A 24713-nucleotide genomic window follows, 5' to 3' on the forward strand; every position below is an offset into this window, starting at 1 on the left:
TTCAGGGTCTCCACGTGGACGACAAAGTGCATTGTCACTGAAATGCAGGAACCGCAGGATCGCCTCGTATCGTCTCCTGGCCATGTGAGCAGAGAAAATGTACATATGGTCAATGGGATGTGTGGACCAATACATCCGCAATGACGGAAATTTGTGTATGCCCATGTTGAGGGTAAGGCCCAGAAAGGTCTTAAATTCGGAAACCTCGAGAGGTTTCCATTCTTTGGCAAGGCGAGACTGGGGGTTAGCGGCGATGTAAGTACCAGCATATAAATTAGTCTGGTCCACAATAGATCTATAGAGATCTTCCGTGAAATACAGCGAATAAAAATCAAGTGACATAAAGTTCGCTGTATCCACCTGAATACCGGGTTGGCCAGTGAATGGGGGAAGTACAGGTGCTGTAGAAGTGGTGGGGACCCAATCAGGATAGGCAAATTCTACAGGAAGGGCACTATGGGCACGACGGGCCTGTCTCTGTCTTTTTCTTGGTGGCAGCGGGACACTACTTGTGCTTGCCACATCGCCAGCTTCAACTGCACTTATGGGACTCGCCACGTCACCAAGTGTTACTGCAGTGCTGGATAAACGACCAGGGTGTACTAGGCCGCTGGTGCTTGCCAATTCACCAGAAGGAATAGCGGCGCTAGTACTGGATCTCTGCTCCATACGAGGGTCCTGCGGTTCTTGCTGCTCGACAACATCAGAATGGGATCGGGTACGCCTGGCCTTAGCAGGGACCTCAACTTCGTCGTGCGAGCTATCTGACATGGAGCCGCTGTCGTAAATGGGTTCATATTCTGAGCCAGAATCTGTCAGATGCGTGACCTCCTCCTCTTCACTATCTGACATGCACATGAACTCCAAGGCCTGCTTATCATTGTACCTTCGGTTTGCCATTTTGGACTCTAAATTTAGTGGTACAATGGTAAGGATTCACAGGTAAAAAAAGCACCTGACTATAGAAAAGCAAATGTAGAAAACGCTTCAAAAAAAACTGTAACCGATCGCAGGGATCAGGCCTGTCTCTGCGAACGCTGCAGTTATGTGTCTTGTGTTTTGTAAGTGACAGTGATCGATCGATACTGCACTTGGGTGGGTTGGGCTGGGCAGAGGGGGAAAACGCAGGTGCTAGCGGGTATCTGGGCTGATTCCGCTAACAATGCGTTTTTGGGTACCCTAAACTGCTGGGTACGCTAGTATAGATCTGATCAGATCAGGTATCGATCCGTTCAGATCCTATACCACTAAGGGGGGTGTATGCTTAGCGAGTGGGTGTAAGCGGTACTGGCTCTAACCTAACGCTGCCTGGGGTGACGCAGACCCTGACTGGCGCTAAAATTAAATTTATATCACTCGCCGGGTGATCAGGGGGTTAAACCTATTGGGTTATATACGGCGGGTGCTCTGATGCTATAAACAGCAAACTAACCAACCAGCGTCAACCGTAACACTTATACGGTGATCACTGGTGAAAGGGTTAACTGGGGGGCAATCAGGGGGTTAAAACCTTTATTCGGTAATATATGGGGGTACCTAACGCTTTCTAAAAACCTGGTGGCGAACCTAAAATAACTAAATAACTAACTGGCTAACCACGTCACCAGTGACACTTATACAGTGATCAGTGGTGAAAGGGTTAACTCTAGGGGCAATCAGGGGTTAAAACCTTTATTTATGGGGGTACCTAACGCTATATAAACCTGGCGGCGAACCTCAAAAAAAACTAACTGCCTAGCGGCAACAGTGACACTAATACAGCGATCAGAAACCGATCGCTTAGTGACACTGGCAATAGGGGTGAAAGGGTTAACTCTAGGGGCAATCAGGGGTTAAAACCTTTATTTATGGGGGTACCTAACGCTATATAAACCTGGCGGCGAACCTCAAAAAAAACTAACTGCCTAGCGGCAACAGTGACACTAATACAGCGATCAGAAACCGATCGCTTAGTGACACTGGCAATAGGGGTGAAAGGGTTAACTTTAGGGGCAATCAGGGGTTAAACCTTTATTGGGGGGGGGGGTAGGGGGCTACCCTGGACCTAAAGGGGCCTAAACCTAACTGCCCTGACACTTTTTTCTGTCACACTGACACTAAAAGCAGTGATCAGAAAATAAATGATCACTGCAATCAGTGACACTGTGACAGGGGGTGATCTGGGGGTGCTGGGGGGGTGATCGGGGGGGGTTATGTGCCTATGTGTGCTGTGTCAGTGTGCTGTTGGTGCAACTCACAGTACTGACGTCTTCTCTCCTCTGGAATCAGACGAAAAGACCGCCAGAGGGGAGAAAACGTCACTTCCTCCCTGCCTGTGTTTACAGTTACACAGGCAGGGAGGGCTCTGCTGCAATCTCATTCGCCGAGGGAGATCGAGAGGGGACGGCTGGAAACCAATAGCCGCCCCCTCCTCCCGGACCTCCCGTACACCGTTCCCGGCCGTCGCATGTACCGGAGGGGGTCCCGATCGGACCCCCGAACCGAGGTAAGGCGGGGACGTACCTATACGCCCATGTGCCTGTACGTGCCATATTGTGGACGTATATGTACATGCGGTGGTCGGGAACTGGTTAATTATAAGGGGGCAGCACCTGCCCCTACTTCCAACTTCTAGTGACCAAAAAAAAAAAAAGGATGAGGGGGTAATGACCCCCCCACCCGTCTTATATGTGTATGTGCCAAACCTTCTTAATTATAAGGGGGCAGCACCTGCCCCTACTTCCAACTTCTGCTATACATAATCTCGGCATATAAGCTTCACAAATTCTGATCATAGAAGGTTTAAAAAAAAATAATCTGTTTTCAATAAATACCTTATTTTGGACCCAGTGATGTAATCTCTGGGTCTTTGTGCTGCTCTATGCAATGCAGCCAGATCATGGATGGTGGGAGGGATGGCAAGCTGCTGTACACAGCTTCCTGAATACACCACAGCACCTTGCCCTAGCACTCCTTTTCAGAGTTTTGATGTAAGCAATGGGCTGGTTTTGGAAGCATCAAAATGCTTTTATGGGCAGATGTCAGTCTGGAGGTGTATGCGTTAATAGACAGACTGCATTTACATATAGACCACCTTAGGTTTGTTGCCTCCATGACTAAAGTAGCTGAAAGCTGCAGGTCAAGGGCAGTAAGGATGGGGAGAAAAGTGCTGGATGTCCTCTAGCCAGGAAATGAAGCCGGCTTTGTCTTACTTGCTGCAACTTCTAATGCACACTGTGAGATGATCAGGTTATGACTCAGTCCCAGAGATAAAGACTTTCCACCCGAGCCTTAAAGGGTCACTAAAAGAATTTTTTTTTAAGGCTATTTAGCTTCCTTTACCTTACTGCAGTCCTGGTTTCATGTCCTCATTGTTCGTTTTTGCTTTGATGTTGCTGTAATTCCTCTCTGTTCTGGACACTTCCTGGTTGTCTGTTTCCTGATAACCACAGTACTGGGAGATTTCTCTCTGTGGTCACTAATCAAGGAGGTGTGATTACTGTGTGTCTAAAACCCCTAAGCACCAATCCAGTTTCGTTTTTCAAACCATCACTGCCCTCTATTGGCTCTGTGGCTCTATACATCAGAGAACCAGGAAACAACAGCAAAAACAAAACTAAACTGCAGGTACATTATATGATTGTTTTTTAATCTATTTTTAATCATTTTTAAAAGGAATCGGTTAACTATTATGTCTCTATACCCTGTAAACAGTCATTTTAGATGATTTTTTTTTTCCTTTAGTGACCCTTTAAAACATCAACTTACAAAGTTGCAGATAAAAGCACAGAAAAATCAAGTATTTCAAATGCTTGCTTGCATAGTTTTTTTCTTTCCTTAGATTATTATTTATTGACTTGAAGTGAGCTTCTGAGCTATACAATGTGCCTACTACCTCTTTGCAAAGTGTCTAATTACTTTCTGTGCTGGACAAGGTCCTCCACACCTCCCTACATAACCTTTCATGTAAGGTAAGGAGAGGAGTGAAAGGAGATTCTTTACTTGAGTGACAGTTCTGAATCTGCTGGGGCTGCTGACATCACTTCTATGATTTTGGTGCCCAGGGACAGGCTGTAGTCTACACAAAGGAGGTTTTTCCAGGTAGATAACGCACATAGTGTAAATACAATAACTGCACACAATTGTTTAGGAAGATTGTTGTTGAAATTATTGGTCTAACAGTATTTCTTTCACAATGGGTATTTTCACCCCCTTCCTGCCCAGGACAATTTTCAGCTTTCAGTGCTGTCACACTTTGAATGGTAATTGTGTGGTCGTGCAACACTGTACCCAAATTATATTGTTTCCCCACATTTAATTACCACTGGGTTTATTTCTTGCTAAATTAAATGGAAAAAAAAAACTGAAAATTTTGAAGACTGAAAGCCTTATTCTTAGCTTCTGTTATACAATATTGCAAAGTAATTTTTCTCCTTCACTGATGTGTGCTGAGGAGGCGGCATTGATGGAGTGACGTTGATGACGCACTGATAGGTGGCACTAATCAGTGCCCTGATTATCCATGTAGATGTCCCCTGTCACACTTGCCAGTTACTGGGTCTCCTCTCCTCACTGTGACCTAGGAAGTGTGTGTGTGTGTGTGTGTGTGTGTGTGTGTGTGTGTGTGTGTCGCTCAGGATCGTGGTAAAAGTATTTGTAACCAATGCAGGTTAGGATGAAGGAAAAAAGCTGGGACAGCCGCACTCCAAAAAAACTCCTCCTTTAATTAAAAATCACAAAATACATGCCACAGCAAAAAACATTTTGTGATTTTTAATTAAAGGAGGAGTTTTTTTGGAGTGCGGATGTCCCAGCTTTTTTCCTTCATCCTAACCTGCATTTTGATTGCACTGCCTGCACCCTTGGCTCGGACCACAGGAATCCGATTACCTGGTTCTCTTTGAGCGGTTACCCACTCTCTTATTTGTAACCAATGCTTCCGCAACTGCTGCTAGAGTGCTGACAGGGGATGGAACCCGTCCTGGTTCCTATTAAGCTTCAGAGAACAATGGGTTGGGCCCCTAAAAGTCGCACATCTAGGTGTCCTGGAGTAGTGAGTAGAGTGGCAATTTCAGCCTGGACTCCAACCAAGCCATGCCTCCAATGCGTTTCACTCCGTCCTCCATAGCTTAGTCATGGGGATGTGATGGCACGTGAGGAATGGAATGCCGTGAACTGTCAATTGTGCTATCATTGTGATCAGCGGTGATTGGACACAGCTGGTCACATAGTAAAGGGCCGCTGTGATTGGCTCTTTACCCCAAGCTGTGATTAGCTGTGTCTGAAGGACAGAGCGCACCAGCTGCATGCCACGGGGGATGTGGTTCTGGAAGAATGTCTTTAGACACCCTCCAAAAACTGGGCGACCGCCCATTAGCTGTCATTCTGCTATATCGTGGTCAAGAAGTGGTTAAGGTATAACAATGTGCAAAAGCAAAAATGCCTTCTAATCTGCATTCTGGCAGTAGCGTTAACACAGCAGTTTTTGTCTCCCTCGTAACGTAGTAGTCCTTTTTCCCTTCTGCTGGTAGACCTGTCAATTTAGCACTTTATTGGAGTGACAATGTTTGTTCTGCAGTGAAATTACTACAGCGTCACCCAGTGGATGGAGGATTCCTGGATAGACATGTGGTCTTATGGTCTCCACACATACACTTTTGATTTTATTATCTGATCAGCGTGCAATTCACTGAAAACAATCATATCCACAAGCAATCGAACAGCCGTAACTTCCTTTCTGATGAATTTTATAGTCTATTTTGGACCAACTTAATCAGGCATGGTAGAAAGTTATCCACTGTTTTGCATCAGTCAGCAGCACTGAGATACTTTTGTTTATGAATAAATCAGATTATGAGAATACATGGTGGAAACTTAGATGGAATCAATAATTTCCCCTCATAAGTTATGATCTTATCTATACTACTATCTATACTTGATTGAAACCCTGTGTTTGTGGCATATCGATCAAATGGGTTGTTGACAATAGAATGATTATTCTCATTGGAAAAGATTGCTGATAAACTAATACATGCTACTAATCGAAGCATGTATGGCCACCATTGGAGTAAACCAATTAAAGCCTAACTCGTGAGTTATCAGACCAGGTCACCTTCTTCCATTGCTTTGTGGTCCAGTTCTGATGCTTGCATGCCCATTGCAGGTGCGTTTGGCTGTGGACACTGGTCACCATGGGCACCCTGAACGGTCTGCGGCTACTCAGCCTCATACACAACTAACTGCTAGGCCCATTTTTATTTTATTTTTTCTGCTTTCAGCACATCGTCTTCAGGGACAACCTGTTTGCTTGCTGTCTAATATATTCCACCGACTTTCTTATGCCATTTTAATGAGATAATCAATGTTATTCACATCACCTGTCAGTGGTGATAAAGTTATGGCTGGTCAATGTTAAGCAGGCCATACACGGTCGAATTTCGAACAAATTTTCTTTTCAAAATCAGAATTTTTATTTTTTTTTTATTTTTTTTGTGATCCGATGATGCCACCATTGATTTTTTTTCGGAATTCGGCCGACCAAACCTTCATGTTGCCGGGAATATTCTTTTCTCTCCGGGAATTTTCTTTTCTTACACATGCGCGTTTTTTTTTTCTATTACATTTCTCGCACGATTCTCCCATCATTGATCAGAAAATCATTTGTTTTTTCAAAAAATTTCCTACATGTCGGATTTCTCAATTTTGTTTGCTGCACGAAAATGGGCTGTTGCTGCAGCCCACTAACTTGAAAGAAAATTCTTTCGAAATTCGAACCGTGTCTAATCCATGTGGACTGTCATGTTTTCTATTCTTGTATGCCATCTCCTACTACCCTCGCATATATTTTCTACAGTTAACATTCAGTAAACATTTCCTCCTGTCCACATCAAGGGGACATTATTTATTGTGTGATTTTACTTTGTGTGAAAATACAGTTGTTAATAATAATGTGTACTTTTTTCAGATAAAATTGTCAGAAAGGCAGGAAATCTGAAAGGAGCCTATGTATGTGAGGTTGGCCCTGGACCTGGTGGCATTACAAGAGCTATTCTGAATTCTGGCGTTGAAGAGCTTCTGGTGGTCGAAAAGGACACCAGATTTATTCCCGGACTTAAGGTATATTTTATTCTGGGGTTACAGCAATTATTGATAGTACTCTAAACAGGGTAGACGGTAATGCTTATGCACTATTAATTTTCGTATTATGTGTTAACCGGTTCTTGCCTGCAATAGTGTCATGGATATGCAATAAAGTCTGGCAGCTTACCTGTCTCATGAGACCCTCTTTCTGGCTGTCTTTTATCACCTTCCTCCCTGTATGGCTCCACCACCATCCCATGAAGCCTATATTAACCACTGCACTGTTAGTCTGCTTTGCTGTTCAACCTTTGTTTGTAGCTTGTTCCTGTCTGCAGTGTGCTACGTTTACCTTCCTGTGTACCGACCTTGGCTCGTCTCTGACTTCTCCTGTTTGCCTGTTTCCCCGACCCTTGGCCTGTTCCTTGATTACCCTTGTCTGCCTGTTGCCCCGACCTCGGCTTACCCATCACTATCGCTTGTCCTGGTTTCTGCTTCCCCTCCCCCCTCCCTGCGGAGCGTGACCTTGGGGACCCCAGGGGTCGCGACCTTGATCCAGCTGCGGCGAAGGCCATCCTCACCACCAGAGGCTCTGGTGAACACAAAGCTGGGTCTTAGACTCTGCACCCTGGGGAATCTTGGGCTCACCCTTCCTCTCTGATCGCAGCAGTCGGCCATAGGGTTCACTACCCTGTGGTGCGTCCCTGACCCCAACGGGGTGCACTTGTCACCTGGCCACAGGTGACCTGACCAATAGGATTCCTCAGAATTGTGCCCTGAGCTTAAGGAATGTTACTCTACAAACATTACGGAATATATTACGCTTGCACGAATGTTGAGACGTTTGCAAACCAAATTTTTTATAATATTCTGATCTGCCTCTCTGCTCGGCTCTAGTTGAGAATCTAGGGCCAGATTCAGGTACATTAGCGCCGGTGTAACGTAAGCCGTTTCCGTTACACCGCCGCAAGTTTTCAGTTTTAGTGCCCGATCCACAAAGCACTTACCTGGAAACTTGCGGCGGTGTATCGTAAATACGTCCGGCGCAAGGCGATCTAAATCGAATGGGCGGCTAACATTTAAATTAGGCGCGCTCCCGCGCCGGACCTACTGCGCATGCTCCGTTTCTTAACTCCCGCCGTGCTTTGCGCGAAGTGACGTAATTTTTTCGATTGGCGACGCGCCGTATTCCCGGACGTGTTACGCAAACGACGTGAAATTTTAAATTTCGACGCGGGAACGACGGCCATACTTTAGACAGCAATACGATTGCTGACTAAAGTTAAGGCACCCAAAACGACGACTAACTTTGCGACGGGAAGCTAGACTAGCGGCGACGTAGCGAACGCGAAAAACCGTCGTGGATCGCCGTAACTCCTAATTTGCATACCCGACGCTGGTTTACGTCGCGAACTCCCCCCAGCGGCGGCCGCGGTACTGCATCCTAAGATCCGACAGTGTAAAACAATTACACCTGTCGGATCTTATGGATATCTATGCGTAACTGATTCTATGAATCAGTCGCATAGATAGAAACAGAGATACGACGGCGTATCAGGAGATACGCCGTCGTATCTCTTTTGTGAATCTGGCCCCTAGTTCCTATGTCTTCCTGCAATTTTTCGTTTTCACTAAAATAGAAAAGGCACACGTGGGGGATTTTGAAGGGTCTAGCCCAAAAATAAATGTTCATACCAGGGTTTGACAAATTTGCTTGGAATCTAGGAGCCAGCTCGCGCACAGAAGCGAGCGCATACGTGAGTAGCGCCCGCATATGAAAGTGGTGTTTAAACCACACATGCGAGGTATCGCCACGATTGGCAGAGCGAGAGCAATAATTCTAAACCTCCTCTGTAACTCAAAACATGCAACCTATAGAATTTTTTAAACGTTGCCTATGGAGATTTTAAAGGGTAAAAATTTGTTGCCATTCCAAGAGCAGATGCAATTTTGAAGTGTGACATGTTGGGTATCAATTTACTAGGCATAACATTATCTTTCACAGTATAAAACGAATTGGGCTAACTTTTCTGTTTTATTTTTTATTAAAACAAGTGCATTTTTTTACCAAAAAAGTGCGCTTGTAAGAGCGCTGCGCAAATAGGGTGTGACAAAGTATTGCAACAACCACCATTTTATTCTCTAGGGTATTAGAATAAAAAATTATAATGTTTGGGGGTTCTAATTAAAGGGAAGGAGATGGCAGTGAAAACAGACAGGGGAAGCTCCATTAGCATTGCTGGTTGTCTTGTCATGCCAACAGCCACCATAAGATGGCGCCAGATCACAGAAGGAAGCATAGGCCTGCAGAAGGCCGCGAAATTACCGGTCGGCGCGGCCTGACGCGATCACGTGGCGTGGGGGCACACGGAGACACAGGATGGGGTATCCTGTGTCTCTGTGCGCCCCCACCTCCCCCGCCACGCAATCGCGCCGCCCGGTAATTGAGGCTGCTGCTTTGCGGCCTTCTGCAGGCCCATGCTTCCTTCCCCAGGTGCCAAGTCGCTAATTCTAGTCGCAATTGTGACCTGGCGCCCGGATTTTGCCGAACCCTGATTCAGACCATTATATAAAAAAAACAAAAAAAAACGACTTCATTTGTCACATTACATATACAGTTAGAAAACCTTTTGATAAAAAGTGTAATATACACCATAGTACATTACATTGAACATAACAAACGTATTTCATGAAGCAAGGTTTACTTCATCAGAAGAAAAAGGACATTTCAGGCTATTAAGCAACATGCATCTGATAATACAAGAGTATTACTTGTTCAAACAAAAATCATTCTAAAAATACAATTAAATTCAAATTGTTCCTCACAGAAGGACAGGTGTAACAGATCGGCACTGACTGAGGCCGTCTTGCCTGGGAGCTGAGGGTAGGACAGGCTGCCAAAGGGGGAGGACCGTACAGGCGGACAGAGAGGCCAAAATATGTTAAGGTGTGGGAGGAAGAACAACATAGGTTGGACTTGATGGACGTGTCAATTTTTTTTTTTTTTTACCTCACCAACTATGTTACCTGCTGTCAGGCGTCCCAGTCTAAACAGTATTCAACCATCCATAACCTGGACTGTCAGAGGAAAGATTTTGTTGCCTGTTATCCTACTACTAGACATTGCCTATAGTGTGTGTGTGTGTGTGTGTGTGTGTATATATATGTATGTATATATATGTGTATATATATATATATATATATATATATATATATATATATATATATATATATATATATATATATATATATATATATATATATATATATATATATATATACCCCTTCTTTTGATTGTAAGCTCTGGCATTCTTAGATGAATGTGTTTGATTTTAATTCATTATTATTAACACTTCTCTATGCTCTATACTTCACTAAAGTGACCATGAGCTTATAGCAAGTAGGAATCAGGTCTGTATGGTGAACAGACTTGGCCAGCTGGAAGCAGTGCTGTAGGTCCATACAGACTGGCAGCAAAAGGGTTAAATCTACACATCATACTGGGGTGGCAGACTTTCCTTTTATGAAAACTGCCAACAAGTATGTGGGATATACAGTATATCAATCGGTTAGGGGACTAGTAAAGCATATGTTCTTATTCACCAACAAGACATTTTGAAATAAGTGTATATCCTTTTATTATGTAAAACAGGGTTCTCCAATGTCTGGCTTGAGGGCCACATCCGGCTTTTGTTAACGCAGCAGCTGCTATCCATATTCAGCGCAAATCCCAGCAAAGTCACCCCCCTAGCAACCAATGATGTCATCAGTGTAACATTCACCTGTGGGTGTCCGCAGGAAGTGTGCAGTGAAGTAACCTGCCAGCCAGGGGTCAAGTCCTGGGGAAAAAAGTGTGGGAACTCGCACTCAAGATCCACTCCCCCACCAAAAAAAAAATGATACGATCCACTGTACCACTGTAAGCAAGTTCTTTCTAAATCCTGCGATAACTCGCGGCAGACCGCAATGTCTCCTGGGAACAATGACAAAAGCTCCCAGGAGACATTGCGGCATCGAGGAAGTGACGGAATACCTGCACACTACCCGATGAATCCATATACAGGAAGCGGGCAGTAACGTAAAGGATTACTAAGGTTCACCTGCCCCTGACAGTGACTTGAGCTGGGCATCGCCGCTTAGTGAAGGATTGGCACGGCGGCTCGGCTGCTCTAGTCCTGCAAAGGGAACTGCGTTCCTGCTGTGAAAAAAGTGCAGGAACTCAGTTCCCACTCGTTCCCGCAGGACTTGAGCCCTGCTGCCAGCACCTACTATACAGTAGAGCTGCACGATTAATCGTCAAGAATCGTTATCGCATCTTTTTCCCGTTGCGATTCTTTACACAGGGTTTCATGATCTTTGACATGAAAATAATTTTCTCTCTGCACTTTGGTATGCAAAGAATTTCCTCTCTGCTCTGAGCCAAAAGTCAAAGTCCGGGCAATCTGCCAAGTCTGGGGGCCTGCCAAGTTTTGAAAACAATCTTTATCAGTGGAAATTTAAGTCTAAACATTGTATCACATTGACTTGTACATCAAAGGAATAAACCTCTGTATGTAAATTAGGAACGTTTAACCACTTAAACACCAAACCTTTTTCTGACAGCTCTTTTCAAGTTAAAATCATTATTTTCTTTGCTAGAAAATTACTTAGAACCCCCAAACATTATATAATTTTTTAGTAGAGACCCTAGAGAATAAAATGGTGGTTGCTGCAATATTTTATGTTGCACTGTATTTGCGCAGCAGTCTGTTTAAATGCAATTTTTGGGGAAAAATTAAAAAAAAAACTAGCCAGTAAAGTTAGCCCATTTTTTTTTTCTTTTTTTTTTGTATAAATGTAAAAGATTTTTACGCTGTGAGAATCGTGAGAGAATCGTGATCTTCATTCTAAGCAAAAAAATCGTGATTCTCATTTTGGCCAGAATCGTGCAGCTTTACTATACAGTGAATTGAGGGTAACATGCCCCGCCCACAGCCCAAAACCAAGCATGCCTACATGCCCCACCCACAGCTCATCCTTCCAGCTCTCTGCCTCTTATTATTTTGCTATCAGAGAATAATGGGCACACTTTCAGTGGCTGGGAGACTGTCCGGTGGATTGACCCTCTCCCTAGCTTCAGAAGCCTGCACAGAGTGCATCTAGCCAAATGCCTCAATACACATTAGCAAATCCTTCATCTAGATTCTAGAGATTAATGATTTACTAAATGTTAATGTACATAGAATCATTTTGGCTACTTTTTGTAGGATCCTGCTTACTTCTACGGTGCTGTTGTGTAAAAACCCAATAACACCATCATTCTCACACAATTTTGGTGTACATACTCCTCTTACGATACGGGTCCTATACCAGAGCCACATTTCAGATGTATACCGCTTGAACCTACTATTCTGCTATAGAATACATGTATACTGTGTGTATGTACAGCGCTTGGCATAAATGAGTACACCCCTTTTGAAAAGTGAAACCCTGCACACGATCAGACTTTTTTCCATCGGAAATTCCAACCGTGTCTTTGCCCATCGGAGTAATTCCATCGGAAATTCCAATGCATTCCATCGGAGTTTAGATAGAGAACAACATGTTCTATTTTACTCCAATGGAATTCCGATGTGAATTTGGCCAGACAAAGGTCCGATCGTGAGTTCCGGGCTTAAGATTTGAATCAATGTCTCAATGAACACGAACAATTTCCAAGTTTGACAAAACTGAGTTTTGTAGAACATTTGTTTCGCTCATTACATGAAAGTAAGGTTAATAATATAACTTAGATTCCAAAATCTTCATACTCAAATTGGTTGATGCAAAAATAAATACACCCCACAAGAAAAATTACTACATGTAATATTTTGTATGACCTCCATGATTTGTAAGGATGGCACCAAGTCTAGGCATGGAATGAACAAGTTGGCGACATTTTGCATCTATCTATTTCCATTCTTCAAGAATGACCTCTTTTAGAACCTGATTGCTGGATGGAGAGTGATGCTCAACTCGTCTCTTTAGAATTCCTCATAGGTGTTTGATTGGGTTCAGTTCAGGAGACATACAGTACTTGGCCACTGAATCACTTTCACCCTGTTCTTTAAAAAAGGCAACAGTGGCCTAAGATGTGTGTTTTGGATCATTGTCATGTTGGAAAAGTGCACAATGACCAAGGGCACAGAGTGATGGTAGCATATTTTTCAATATAGAGCAGTACATCTGTGAATGTCCCTTTGTGTGCAACCCCACAGAGGGACACTGCCAATTCTAGGAAGGCTTTTTTATTTTTTTGTGCATGGGCTTTAAGAGAGGCTTCTTTTATGGACGATGCCCATGCATGCCATGCCTCTGCAGTGTACGCCATATTGTGTCACAGGAAATGACCCCCCCCCCCCCTCCAGTTTTGTTTTCTACTTCTTTAGCAAACTGCAGTGAACTTGCATGGTGATTTTTCTTAAACCACTTAAGGACCGCCTCCTGCACATATACGTCGGCAGAATGGCACGGCTGGGCACATGTACGTACAGGTACATCCTGTGCTAGTACCCAGCCGTGGGTCGCGGCGCGCGACAAAATACCACCAAAAGAAAGCTCTATTTGTGGGAAAAAAAGATGCCAATTTTGTTTGGGAGCCACGTCGCACGACCGCGCAATTGTCAGTTAAAGCGACGCAGTGCCGAATCGCAAAAAGGGGCAAGGTCCTTTAGCTGCATTTTGGTCCGGGTCTTAATTGGTAACCCTTCTCATCAGAAGACGCTCCTGTCGAGGTGTTAACTTCCGTGGATGGCCTGGACGTCTCTTTGAGATGGTTGCAGTTCCATCTTTGTTAAATTGTTTTATCACTTTTGCTACAGTATTCTGACTAAGGACCCTTTCAGACATGCGGACCTTATGTCCGCTTTTTCATCCATCCGTTTGCGGATGAAAAAGGGACATACATTGGTCCCTATGTGATTGCGGGTGTCAGCGGATAAAAATTTTGCTTTGCTCCTAAGACTTTCATTGGGGTGTGTTTATTTTTGCAACATGGTCTTCAATGAATTTGTTAGTAAAAATCATGGTAAAATTGCAGTAAAATTTGCAAGCAGAATTGCAGGACGTCTGAAAGAAGTACAAGAACTTCTTTTGGGCGTCAGAAATCCTGCGATTTTACTGCAGGCATGGTACACGAGACAGCCAGAGACTGCAGGCATGGTACACGAGACAGCCAGAGACTGCAGGCATGGTACAAGAGACAGCGCAGAGACTCATTCTACGCAAATTCCTATTTGCGAACGACTTGCGCAAACGACGTAAAAAATTCAAAATTGTACGCGGGAACGACAGCCATACTTAACATTAAGTACGCCACCATATAGCAGCTTTAACTATACGCTGGAAAAAGCTGAACGAAAGCGACGTAAAAAAATGTGCCGGGCCGACGTACGTTCGTGGATCGCCGTAACTAGCTAATTTGCATACTCGACGCGGATTTCGACGGGAACGCCACCTAGCGGCCGCCGAAAACTTGCAGCTTAGATCCGACTGCGTACTAAGACGTACGCCTGTCGGATCGATCCCAGATGCCGTCGTATCTTGTTTTGTGGATACAAAGATACGATGCAGGAAATTTAAAATTACGCCGGCGTATCAGTAGATACGCCGGCGTAATCCTTTTGTGGATCTGCCCCAATATATGTAAGCAGACAGTTTGAGAACATCCGTGCTGCAATGGCCACACAACACGCTTGGGGGCAGCATCGCTGTAAACAGAAATCTTGGCATGAGATGCCCCCATCCGTTGGTGCTGATTGAACAGTTTTCCTTGACTGAAAACCAGAGGTTTTTGCTGGAACGCAGAGCTGAGCGGCACTTCCTCCTGTTTAGTCTGGCGTGTATTCCAGTGTTGCGCTGGCCATTTTGGATTATTTGGGAGTATACTGAAGCAGCTTTGAAAGTGTTTTGTGTGGTGTGTTTTATTTTTTTTTTATTTTATTTTTTTAAAGGTGCAACTCGCTGTAGTAACAACATACATGCAAGAAACGATTAAGCACAATTTCTCAGTCATACAACACTACCCAAAATATTTTTTTATCACATAAATAGAGATTGCTTCTGCATGGTCGGATAAGGGTCTGGTATGAATCGTTATTTTTATTTATTTTTTATTATTATTCAGCTGCCAGCGGGGAACATCGTTGGCAGCTGATGCCTCATCGGAGATTGAATGAATGAATGAATGAATGACTTGTATAGCGCTACACATGCGAACTGAATTGCCTCTGGGCACTATTCCAGCCAGTATCTGCTTGGCTGGTGCGGTCATTTTACCCCGTAGGATCACGACACGCTAGGGACACACGGTCATGCACACAGATATACATATATGTACTGGGCGAATTTTGGACAAGATCCAATTTACCTACCAGCATGTCTTTGGAGTGTGGTGTGTGGATTGCCTGTCCATGCGTGGAGCGCAGCGTGACTCACGCATGCGCAGTTCGTGCCCGGCTGCGAAGCCGAAAGCTGTCACGACCAGGTGCCCAGAATGTGAATGGAGGAGGGGGGAGAGGAGCGACGCTCCGCGTGGCCGCATCGTTGGACAATGGAACAGGTAAGTGTCTGTCTATCAAGAGTCGGCAGCTATACTTTTTGTACCTGCTGACTTTTAATAAACATTAAAACATTAAAAGGCTGGAACTCCGCTTTAAGCTAGAAATAAATGCTTATTACATTGTGGTAATCATTTTGTACCCTCTACATGCAATAACTGCATTAAAACAAACTTCAGTAGGAAATACAGTATGTAAAATAGACATGTTATATTATAAAATACATTTATGTTCTAAAATACATTTATGTTCTACCCTGAATAACGGTAAGTCTATTACAGGAGCGTCTTTTAAAATGTTACTAGACCCACATCATAAAAAGTTATCAATAAATGGTGTATTACATGCTGCTCATACTCGCACAGTTAGTATGGGATTAGTTTTCTCTATTCTCCAAAACTGGTTGATCCTGCTATTATTTCTCCAATTCAGCTAGGGATATTGCGGAGTAGTGTTGGCAGCTCTGCACATGCTCAGTTTTCAGTGAGCTTCTATGTTGCACATTTGCTCCCTATCACATCTGAGCAGCCCATGTAACTATAGAGTCACACATGTGGGAATATACACACTGATGACAGCCCACTCCTTCCTATTGTATGCAGATTTACAGAGGCCTCGCCTCCTCTTATGCTAAGACACAGGCTGGAGGGGCGTGAAACAACCCGTGACTGGCAGAAATCCACCTACGCCAGATCCTATTTCAAAAATATATACTTTATGACAATTAATTCGTTTATGGATATTACCGTATTTATCGGCGTATAACGCACACTTTTTTCCCCTGAAAATATGGGGCAAATCGCGGGTGCGTGTTATACGCCGATAGTGTACTTTGGAAGGTAAGAAGGGGGACGAACACAGCCAGAATTCACGAGCCGTCATCTCCTGTTTGGCTCTCCAGTCATACACACAGTCCCGCCTCCGCCACTGGCATTGGACCAGTGTTCTGTGCATCACAGGAGCTGGTTCAATGCTGTTGGCGGAGGCGGGACTGTGTGTGTGTGACTGCCGAGTGAGAGCCGAACAGCCAGAATTCATGAGCTGCCATCTCCTGTTCAGCTCTCACGTCACATACATACACACACAGTCCCGCCTCCGCCACTGGCATTGGACTAGTGTTCTGTCTATCACAGGAGCTGTTCCAATGCCGATGTTGGAGGCAGGACTGTGTGTGTGTGTCTGTGTGACTGCCATTGCTGAGTGAGAGCCGAACAGGAGATGACGGCTCTGTGATTTCATGCTCTGTCCAGGCTGCTTTGATGGTGAGGTTGCATTGAGGCTAAAAAGGGGCATTGATAAGGCTGCATGATGAGATGGGCATTGATAAGGCTGCATTGGTGAGATGTGCTGCAGATGGGCACTGACCCTTATTTAATTCAAAGTTGTTTAGTTAAAGTTTTTGCCTGAAACTTCCCTCTTAACCACTTAAGGACCGCCTCATGTACATATACGTCAGCAGAATGGCACAGGCAGGCACATGTACGTATATATACGTGCCCTGCTTGACGTGGGTCGGGGGTCCGATCGGGACCCCCCCCCCGTACATGCGGCGGTCCCCGTGGCTTCAGGAGCGATCCGGGACGACGGCGCGGCTATTCGTTTATAGCCGCTCCATCGCGATCGCTCCCCGGAGCTGAAGAACGGGGAGAGCCGTGTGTAAACACGGCTTCCCCGTGCTTCACTGTGTCGGCGCATCGATCGCGTCATTCCCTTTATAGGGAAGACACGATCGATGACGTCATTCCTACAGCCACACCCCCCTACACTAGTAAACACACACAAAGTAAACCCTAACTCCTACAGCGCCCCCTGTGGTTAACTCCCAAACTGCAAACTGTAATTTTCACAATAAAGAATGCAATTTAAATGCATTTTTTGCTGTGAAAATGACAATTGTCCCAAAAATGTGTCAAAATTGTCCGAAGTGTCCGCCATAATGTCGCAGTCACGAAAACAATCGCTGATCGCCGCCATTAGTAGTAAAAAAAAAAAAAAAAACTATCCCCTATTTTGTAAACACTATAAATTTTGCGCAAACCAACCGATAAACGATTATTGCGATTTTTTTTTTTTTTTACCAAAAATAGGTAGAAGAATACGTATCGGCCTAAACTGAGGGAAAAAAAATGTTATATATGTTTTTGGGGGATATTTATTATAGCAAAAAGTAAAAAATATAGCATTTTTTTCAAAATTGTCGCTCTATTTTTGTTTATAGCGCAAAAAATAAAAACCGCAGAGGTGATCAAATACCACCAAAAGAAAGCTCTATTTGTGGGGAAAAAAAGACGCCAATTTTGTTTGGGAGCCACGTCGCACGACCGCGCAATTGTCTGTTAAAGCGACGCAGTCCCGAACTGTAAAAACCCCTTGGGTCTTTAGGCAGCATTTTGGTCCGGGGCTTAAGTGGTTAAAATATAGGTGCGTGTTATACGCCTGTGCATGTTATACGCCGATAAATACGGTAATTCTTTTTACTCTGTATTCCAAAGGATGTTTTTTTTATTTTTGAACATGTGACTAGCAGCAGAGAACTAGCAGCTTGTGTTTCCCTGCAGACAGACTGGGAAAGATCTGAGTCATGTGACAGCGGTAAATTGATTAGGAAAAAAAAGTACTTGGATGTGTTTTATATAAAAAAAACAAGCATCCACATACAGAAATAGAAGGGACAATGTAAATTAAACCGTGTGTGTTTTTAGTATCACTTTAAATATTTCCTGTTGAGGCACACCTTTTATAGCACAGTTCAGTTACTTTCGAATGGAACTACGTTTCAGTCCTCTTCCTTTTTTAATGGACCCAGACCAAGAGAAAGTGGTTACTAACCTGTACAGTGGCACCTTGGATTACGAGCATAGTTCAATCCAGGAGAATGCTCGTAATCCAAAGTGCTTAAATATCAAAGCAAGTTTCCCCATTGAAGTCAATGGAAACTAAAATAAAATGTTCCGCATTGACTTGAGGTGGAGGGGCACGGGAGAACCTTGGGAACACACGAAAAAGCCAGAGGACAGCTAGGCTGACCTCGGCAAAGATTGGAAAGGCTCGGGAACGGTGTATTTCCAAACGGTGCCGTTTGGCTCCCGTGCCCCCCACCTCAGGCCAAACACGGTACTGTGCACCGCTTTGGCTTGAATCCTGCTCGTTTTGCGGGACAACACTCGCAAATTGAGTTAGGATTTTAAAAAATACAGTGCTCGTATTGCGAAACGCTTGTTAACCGCGTTGCTCACAATCCGAGGTTCCACTGTATAACCTTCTACAAACCTCATAACAATTCACTTTCTCCACAGCCTATTGTAAATGGAAACGATATCTTCTTTTGCTGAACAAACCAGGATTGGATTGGGGAGGAACAATCTTGTATTGAAACCACTATCAGCACTGAAGAGAAACTAATACAATTTGAAGTCATTAAAGCGGAGGTTCACCCAAACAAAATTTCTACCTTTACATTGTGTTTGCTTGCAACAATGACAGTATGCATTTTTTTTTTTTCGCTGTACATACCTTCGTACAGCTATTTTTCCCCACAGCTTCCGGGTAGTGAATCCCGCGGGAGTGGGCGTTCCTATCCAGCAGGTGAATGAAGTGATGACAAAAACTACCCCCCCCCCCCCCGTCGCATAAGGAGCGTCACGAGCTGCCGAAAGAAGCCAAACGGCGGTGCGCAGGAGCTGTATAGCGCCGACTCGCCGTTCGGCTTCTTTCGGCAACTCGTGGCGCTCCTTATGCGACAGGGGGAGGTAGTTTTCGTCATTGCGTCAATCACCTGCTGGATAGGAACGCCCACTCCTGCGGGATTCACTACCCGGAAGCCAGGGAAGAAAATAGCTGTACAAGGTATGTACAGCTAAAAAAAAAAAAAGCATACTGAGAGTCAGCTCAATGTAATGTTAGAAAATTGTTATAGCGGGGGTTCACCCTAAAAACTGTCTTTATTACATGCTGGAACAGTTGGCCAAAATGGACCTTCAGGCTCATGCAAGATGTTCATGTTGCACTACTGAGCTTGCCCACCTCTGGCTATATATATATATTCCCACTGGTCCAGGATCTACTCCTTACACAAAATTGCTACAAAAAGTATAGCTGCCGACTCTTGATAGACAGACACTTGCCTGTTCCATTGTCCAACGATGGGGCCACACGGAGCGTCGCTCCTCTCCCCCCTCCTGCATTCACATTCTGGGCACCCAGCCGTGACAGCTTTCAGCTTCGCAGCCGGGCACGAACTGCGCATGCGTGAGTCACGCTGCGCTCCCCGCATGAACAGGCAATCTCCGATGAGGCATCAGCTGTCAATGATGTTCCCCGCTGACAGCTGAATAATAATAAAAAATAAAAATAACGATTCATACCAGACCCTTGTCCAACCATGCAGAAGCAATCTCTATTTATGTGATAAAAAATTATTTTGGGTAGTGTTGTATGACTGAGAAATTGTGCTTAATTGTTTCTTGCATGTATGTTGTTATTACAGCGAGTTGCACCTTAAAAAAACCCCCCAAAAAAAACCCACACAACACTTTCAAAGCTGCTTCAGTATACTCCCAAATAATCCAAAATGGCCAGCGCAACACTGGAATACACGCCAGACTAAACAGGAGGAAGTGCCGCTCAGCTCTGCGTTCCAGCAAAGACCTCTGGTTTTCAGTCAAGGAAAACTGTTCAATCAGCACCCACGGATGGGGGCATCTCATGCCAATATTTCGGTTCACAGCGATGTTGCCCCCAAGCGTGTTGTGTGGCCATTGCAGCACGGATGTTCTCAAACTGTCTGCTTGCATATATACTGTATATATTATACATAAAAGGTAATGGATATAAACTATGTATAAAATATATTATATAAATAACCCTAAATAAGATCAGTTTAAATATAATAATAATAATAATAATAATAATAATAATAATAATTAATTGTTGAAACCCAGGGTAAGGAAGTAATTGGCTCCTGAAATATATACCAACAAATATGTGAATCCATGAAAGATTACATAAAAATGATCAATTAAAATATTAATCATGATAAACGTATGTGCCCACAACAGGAGTATGGAGCCCCCAGTGTGTATGTGTGCACATAAAATATATATATATATATATTATATATATATAATTATATACAGGGGTCAAGTCCTGGGGAAAAAAGTGTGGGAACTATCCCACCCAAGATCCACTTCCCCACCAAAAAAAAAATGTTACGCTCATATGCATAATTACTAAACCGCATGTTTTTTTTTTTTTTAGCAAGTTCTTTCTAAATCCCACGATAACTCGCAACAGACCTCCACAATGTCTCCTGGGAACAATGACAAAAGCTCCCAGGAGACATTGCGGCATCGAGGAAGTGACAGAATACCCACACACTACCCGATGAATCCATATACAGGAAGCGCCCAGTAACATAAAGGATTACGAAAGTTCGCCTGCCCCTGACAGTGACTCGAGCTGGGCATCGCCGCTTAGTGAAGGATTGGCTCGGCTGCTCTCGGCTGCAAAGGGAACTGCGTTCCTGCTGTGAAAAAAGTGCAGGGACTCCGTTCCCACGCGTTCCCGCAGGACTTGAGCCCTGATTATATATTCCCACTGGTCCAGGATCTACTCCTTACACACAATTGCCCTTTCTAGGACCATATGCCCTGGAAACATTCCTCTTGGATTTTATGCATGTGTAAATCCCAGCAACCTGTGCCAGAACTATATGTCTCTACTTTGACAACACTTTCCTGTTTATGCTGGAAAGACTCAAAAGCCTGTATTTTTGCCACCTTTTATGATGTTGATCAGAGGCACTGCCAAAATACAAATTAATCTAATGTAAGCCATGCATTCCCTGGTACATTTACTAAAATGTGGAACGAAGAACAATGACTTATTTCAGCTTTAGTTTGAGAAACCCTTTCTTGGTCATAGTGCCATCTCGCATGGAAACGAAAAAACTTTATAGCCCAGGGTAAGATAATGTATCTGTTTTGTTATATTAAACTATGAATAATTTTGCATCTGTTTCGCCCACCTAGATGATGTGTCAATGTATGTTGAATGAGTACATTTCCCTGTGAATCCACTAAGCATATATCATTTAGGGCTGATTGTCTATTCTGTGGGACATTTTTTGTTGTAATGCAAAAAATCTTATTTATAAAATAAAAATCATATAAATATATTTGTGCTCTGTTGTCCCGCGTAGTTCTCCCACAGCGTGTACTTCAGTTATCTTTTAGAAAAATGTATAATTAATAGAATAGTGGGCAGTGAAGTAAGAAGAAATGACAGCTTCATGGCAGTTGCCTTGATTGCATTCACCCAGCAACATTGTACGGTTGCCAGGCAGCACAGCGGTACAGTCCCTGATCTGTGCATCAGCAAGCACACAGTTAAATATGTGGGTTCAGCTAAGATGCTTCAGCTGGCTTAAATTTAAAGTGGTGCCTTTCTGATGGGGGGGGGGGGGGGGGAATGCACAAAGGAGAAAACAGTCAAGATGGTGATTCACCCCTTACGAGGAGAATACTTGCCATTCCTAAGTGTGTAACATACAGCTCACGCAGCACGACGAGACTAGGAATAGAAAAGCAGTGTGCAATGGAAAAGTAAATTACAGTGGAAGATATGTTACAATTATCTGGGCTTTATGCAAAATTAGAATTATTTCCTATGTGCAAAGAAGCAGAACTTTTCATTACTTTTTTTGTCTCCCCCCCCCCCCCCCCTTTGCTATTACTTCTTGCCCATTTTAATTTTATGGTGCATTTAAAAACTGCTATGTTTTGCACAAAAACTTGTACTAGTGCTACCTGCTGACAGATTGATGTATACTAATAGAGATTTGTCGATCATTTCTAGCATAGCTTGTTATGTAGGCTTATTACAACACTTGCTCTACCATGTTAGGCAATGATGACTAAGAATTTCTACACACACGCTTCGTTATCCTGAATGTATGAAAAAAAGTGCTAATTTTAGTTCAAGGCTAAACTGCAGGCAAAAAGACCATGTTTATTGCAAACTCTAGATATGATAGTTTATTTTTATTACGCTGACTACTACATTCTGTGACTCAACCTTGGAGAGAGAGGACGAGCACTAAAAGCTTTTGAGAGAAAGGGGGAGCATTTGTATAGGCTGCCAGGAGCAGAGGGGTGACCTCCATTATGCTTCTCCTTTAGGCCTCATGCAATTCCCCCGGCAGGTACAAACGCTAGAGCATATTTATGGTTAACAAATCTGTGTAGCTGCTGCAGTAGAGGTTAAAGACTTGGCTGTGATGTTTGGTAGGGGTGCCTGAATAATAAAACTGGCTGCATGGAGTTAATATTTTGCATTTTATATCCGTCCCAAATATGTATTTTAGCTTTTGTAAATATAAGGTAGAGGGCGCTCAACCACACAATAGTGATTGTGAAATGTGGGATACCACACAACAACGTGCAACAATAAATTAATAAAATTGATTTCAAAAAGCATATGTGAACAGTGGTTGCTATACCATACAAAATATATAAATCAATATACAGCAGAAATGTACCACACAAACGTGCATGGATACGCAGATTCCTCTGCAGTGTAAGCAAAAAACACTAGAGTTCACTGTGTTAAACACCACAAAATATGCATAAAAAATATATATAAAAAAATAGAGTCCCAATAGCATGCATAGAAAGCCAGACGAATCTTGACAATTACTGTGATCTTCCTAGTGTAGAAAAGTAGAAAATGCCACCACCGTACTTTTCAAATTTCACTTGTTTCCACCCAAGGTGCTTTGTATATAAAATGCTCTTACCAGAGCCTGTTGACCACTTTACTTAAAAAGATGGTCGTACAGGCTAGTGCAGGATTGTGCCTACACACACATGGATATGGACTATTTGAATCTCGTTTCCAGGCGTTCCAGATAAGGAGGATATGCAAAAGAAGAGAACCGGTAGACGCCGATAGCGTAATAACGTTTTAATAATAAAAACAACTAAAAACAACGGAAAGCCAAATGGCCTCTTACTTTAAAAGTGCCTACCCGGCACTGGGACTGCAGGCCTGTCACCGCCAATCTGCGGTTCAATTTTGGGTTATCAGGATCGGATACCACCGCCGTAGTTCCACCATAAACTCCTTCCTGTCAGCTTCACCAGAGCGGGGGGGCGTCACCTGGAGGCGGTTCTGGTCACGTGACGCCCCCCCCCGCTCTGGTGAAGCTGACAGGAAGGAGTTTATGGTGGAACTACGGCAGTGGTATCCGATCCTGTGATCCTCAAAGCAACAATAGTACTTGTCCTAAAACCTCTTCTGTTGCGATTGGAACTACCTTCACCTAAGAACGTAAGTTTCAATTTGTTTGAGGAGAGCAGCAGACATCCTGGCTTCCTGAAATGGAACTCTTCGCTGACTTCTTGGATGATGCATTGGCCCTACAATTTTTCCTGGACTTTTAGCCAGAGCTGCAGAAGCTAACCTCTCCAGAGTGAGAGTGGAAACTGACTCTTAAACTATGGTCTTCTTTGACCCAATGGACATTTTTTATTTTGAGGCAAGAAGCCAAAATAACCCAAATTACGTATTTTCTGTCCCCTTTTGTGTGCTGTAATTTTTAAAGTGTGCAGCAGCCCTCCTAATACTTGAGGTCCATCTAGATCCAGAAATGTTGCAGCAGTGTATCGACTGCTCGGGACTCCCCTACTCATTGGCTAAGACAACAGCGCAGCGCAATTGGCTCCCGCTGCTGTCAGTCAGTTAGCCAATGAGGAGAGAGGGGGCGGGGCCTGCCGTGGCTCTGTCTCTGAATGGAGACAGGGAGCTGCATCTTGGCTAGTTTGCAGGGAACACTACAGAATTTTTCATCTTAAAGCAGCCCTTTAGCCTTACAGAGGGAGGGATTGGCCTGAGAACTGCTTTAGAGCTGGTTCAAACACAACATAGAGCTGCCAGAGAGGTACAGTAAACCGCAGCAGTTTCCTCTCCGGCAGCTTTTTTCTGGGTGCGGTAGGGGGTGGTGTGCGATTTGGTGCACACATGGCTCCTCCTTTTTTTGGGGGGTTGAACATTGGCTGTTTGGCGAATAGCGAACAATTTGGG

The 24713-nt window shown here is 43.8% G+C and overlaps 1 protein-coding gene across 2 annotated transcripts in view; it reads left to right on the forward strand.

Moving 5' to 3' along the window:
- Nucleotides 1-24713, forward strand: part of TFB1M (transcription factor B1, mitochondrial) — a 130055-nt gene that overhangs the window by 23524 nt on the left and 81818 nt on the right. For both annotated transcript variants that reach the window (XM_040350972.1, XM_040350971.1), the window contains exon 3: nucleotides 6944-7095. In XM_040350972.1, coding sequence (XP_040206906.1) covers nucleotides 6944-7095 — 152 coding nt within the window. The remainder of the gene's footprint in view (nucleotides 1-6943; nucleotides 7096-24713) is intronic.

This window comes from Rana temporaria, chromosome 4, assembly GCF_905171775.1.
Source record: "Rana temporaria chromosome 4, aRanTem1.1, whole genome shotgun sequence".
In the NCBI taxonomy this organism is placed as follows: Eukaryota; Metazoa; Chordata; class Amphibia; order Anura; family Ranidae; genus Rana; species Rana temporaria.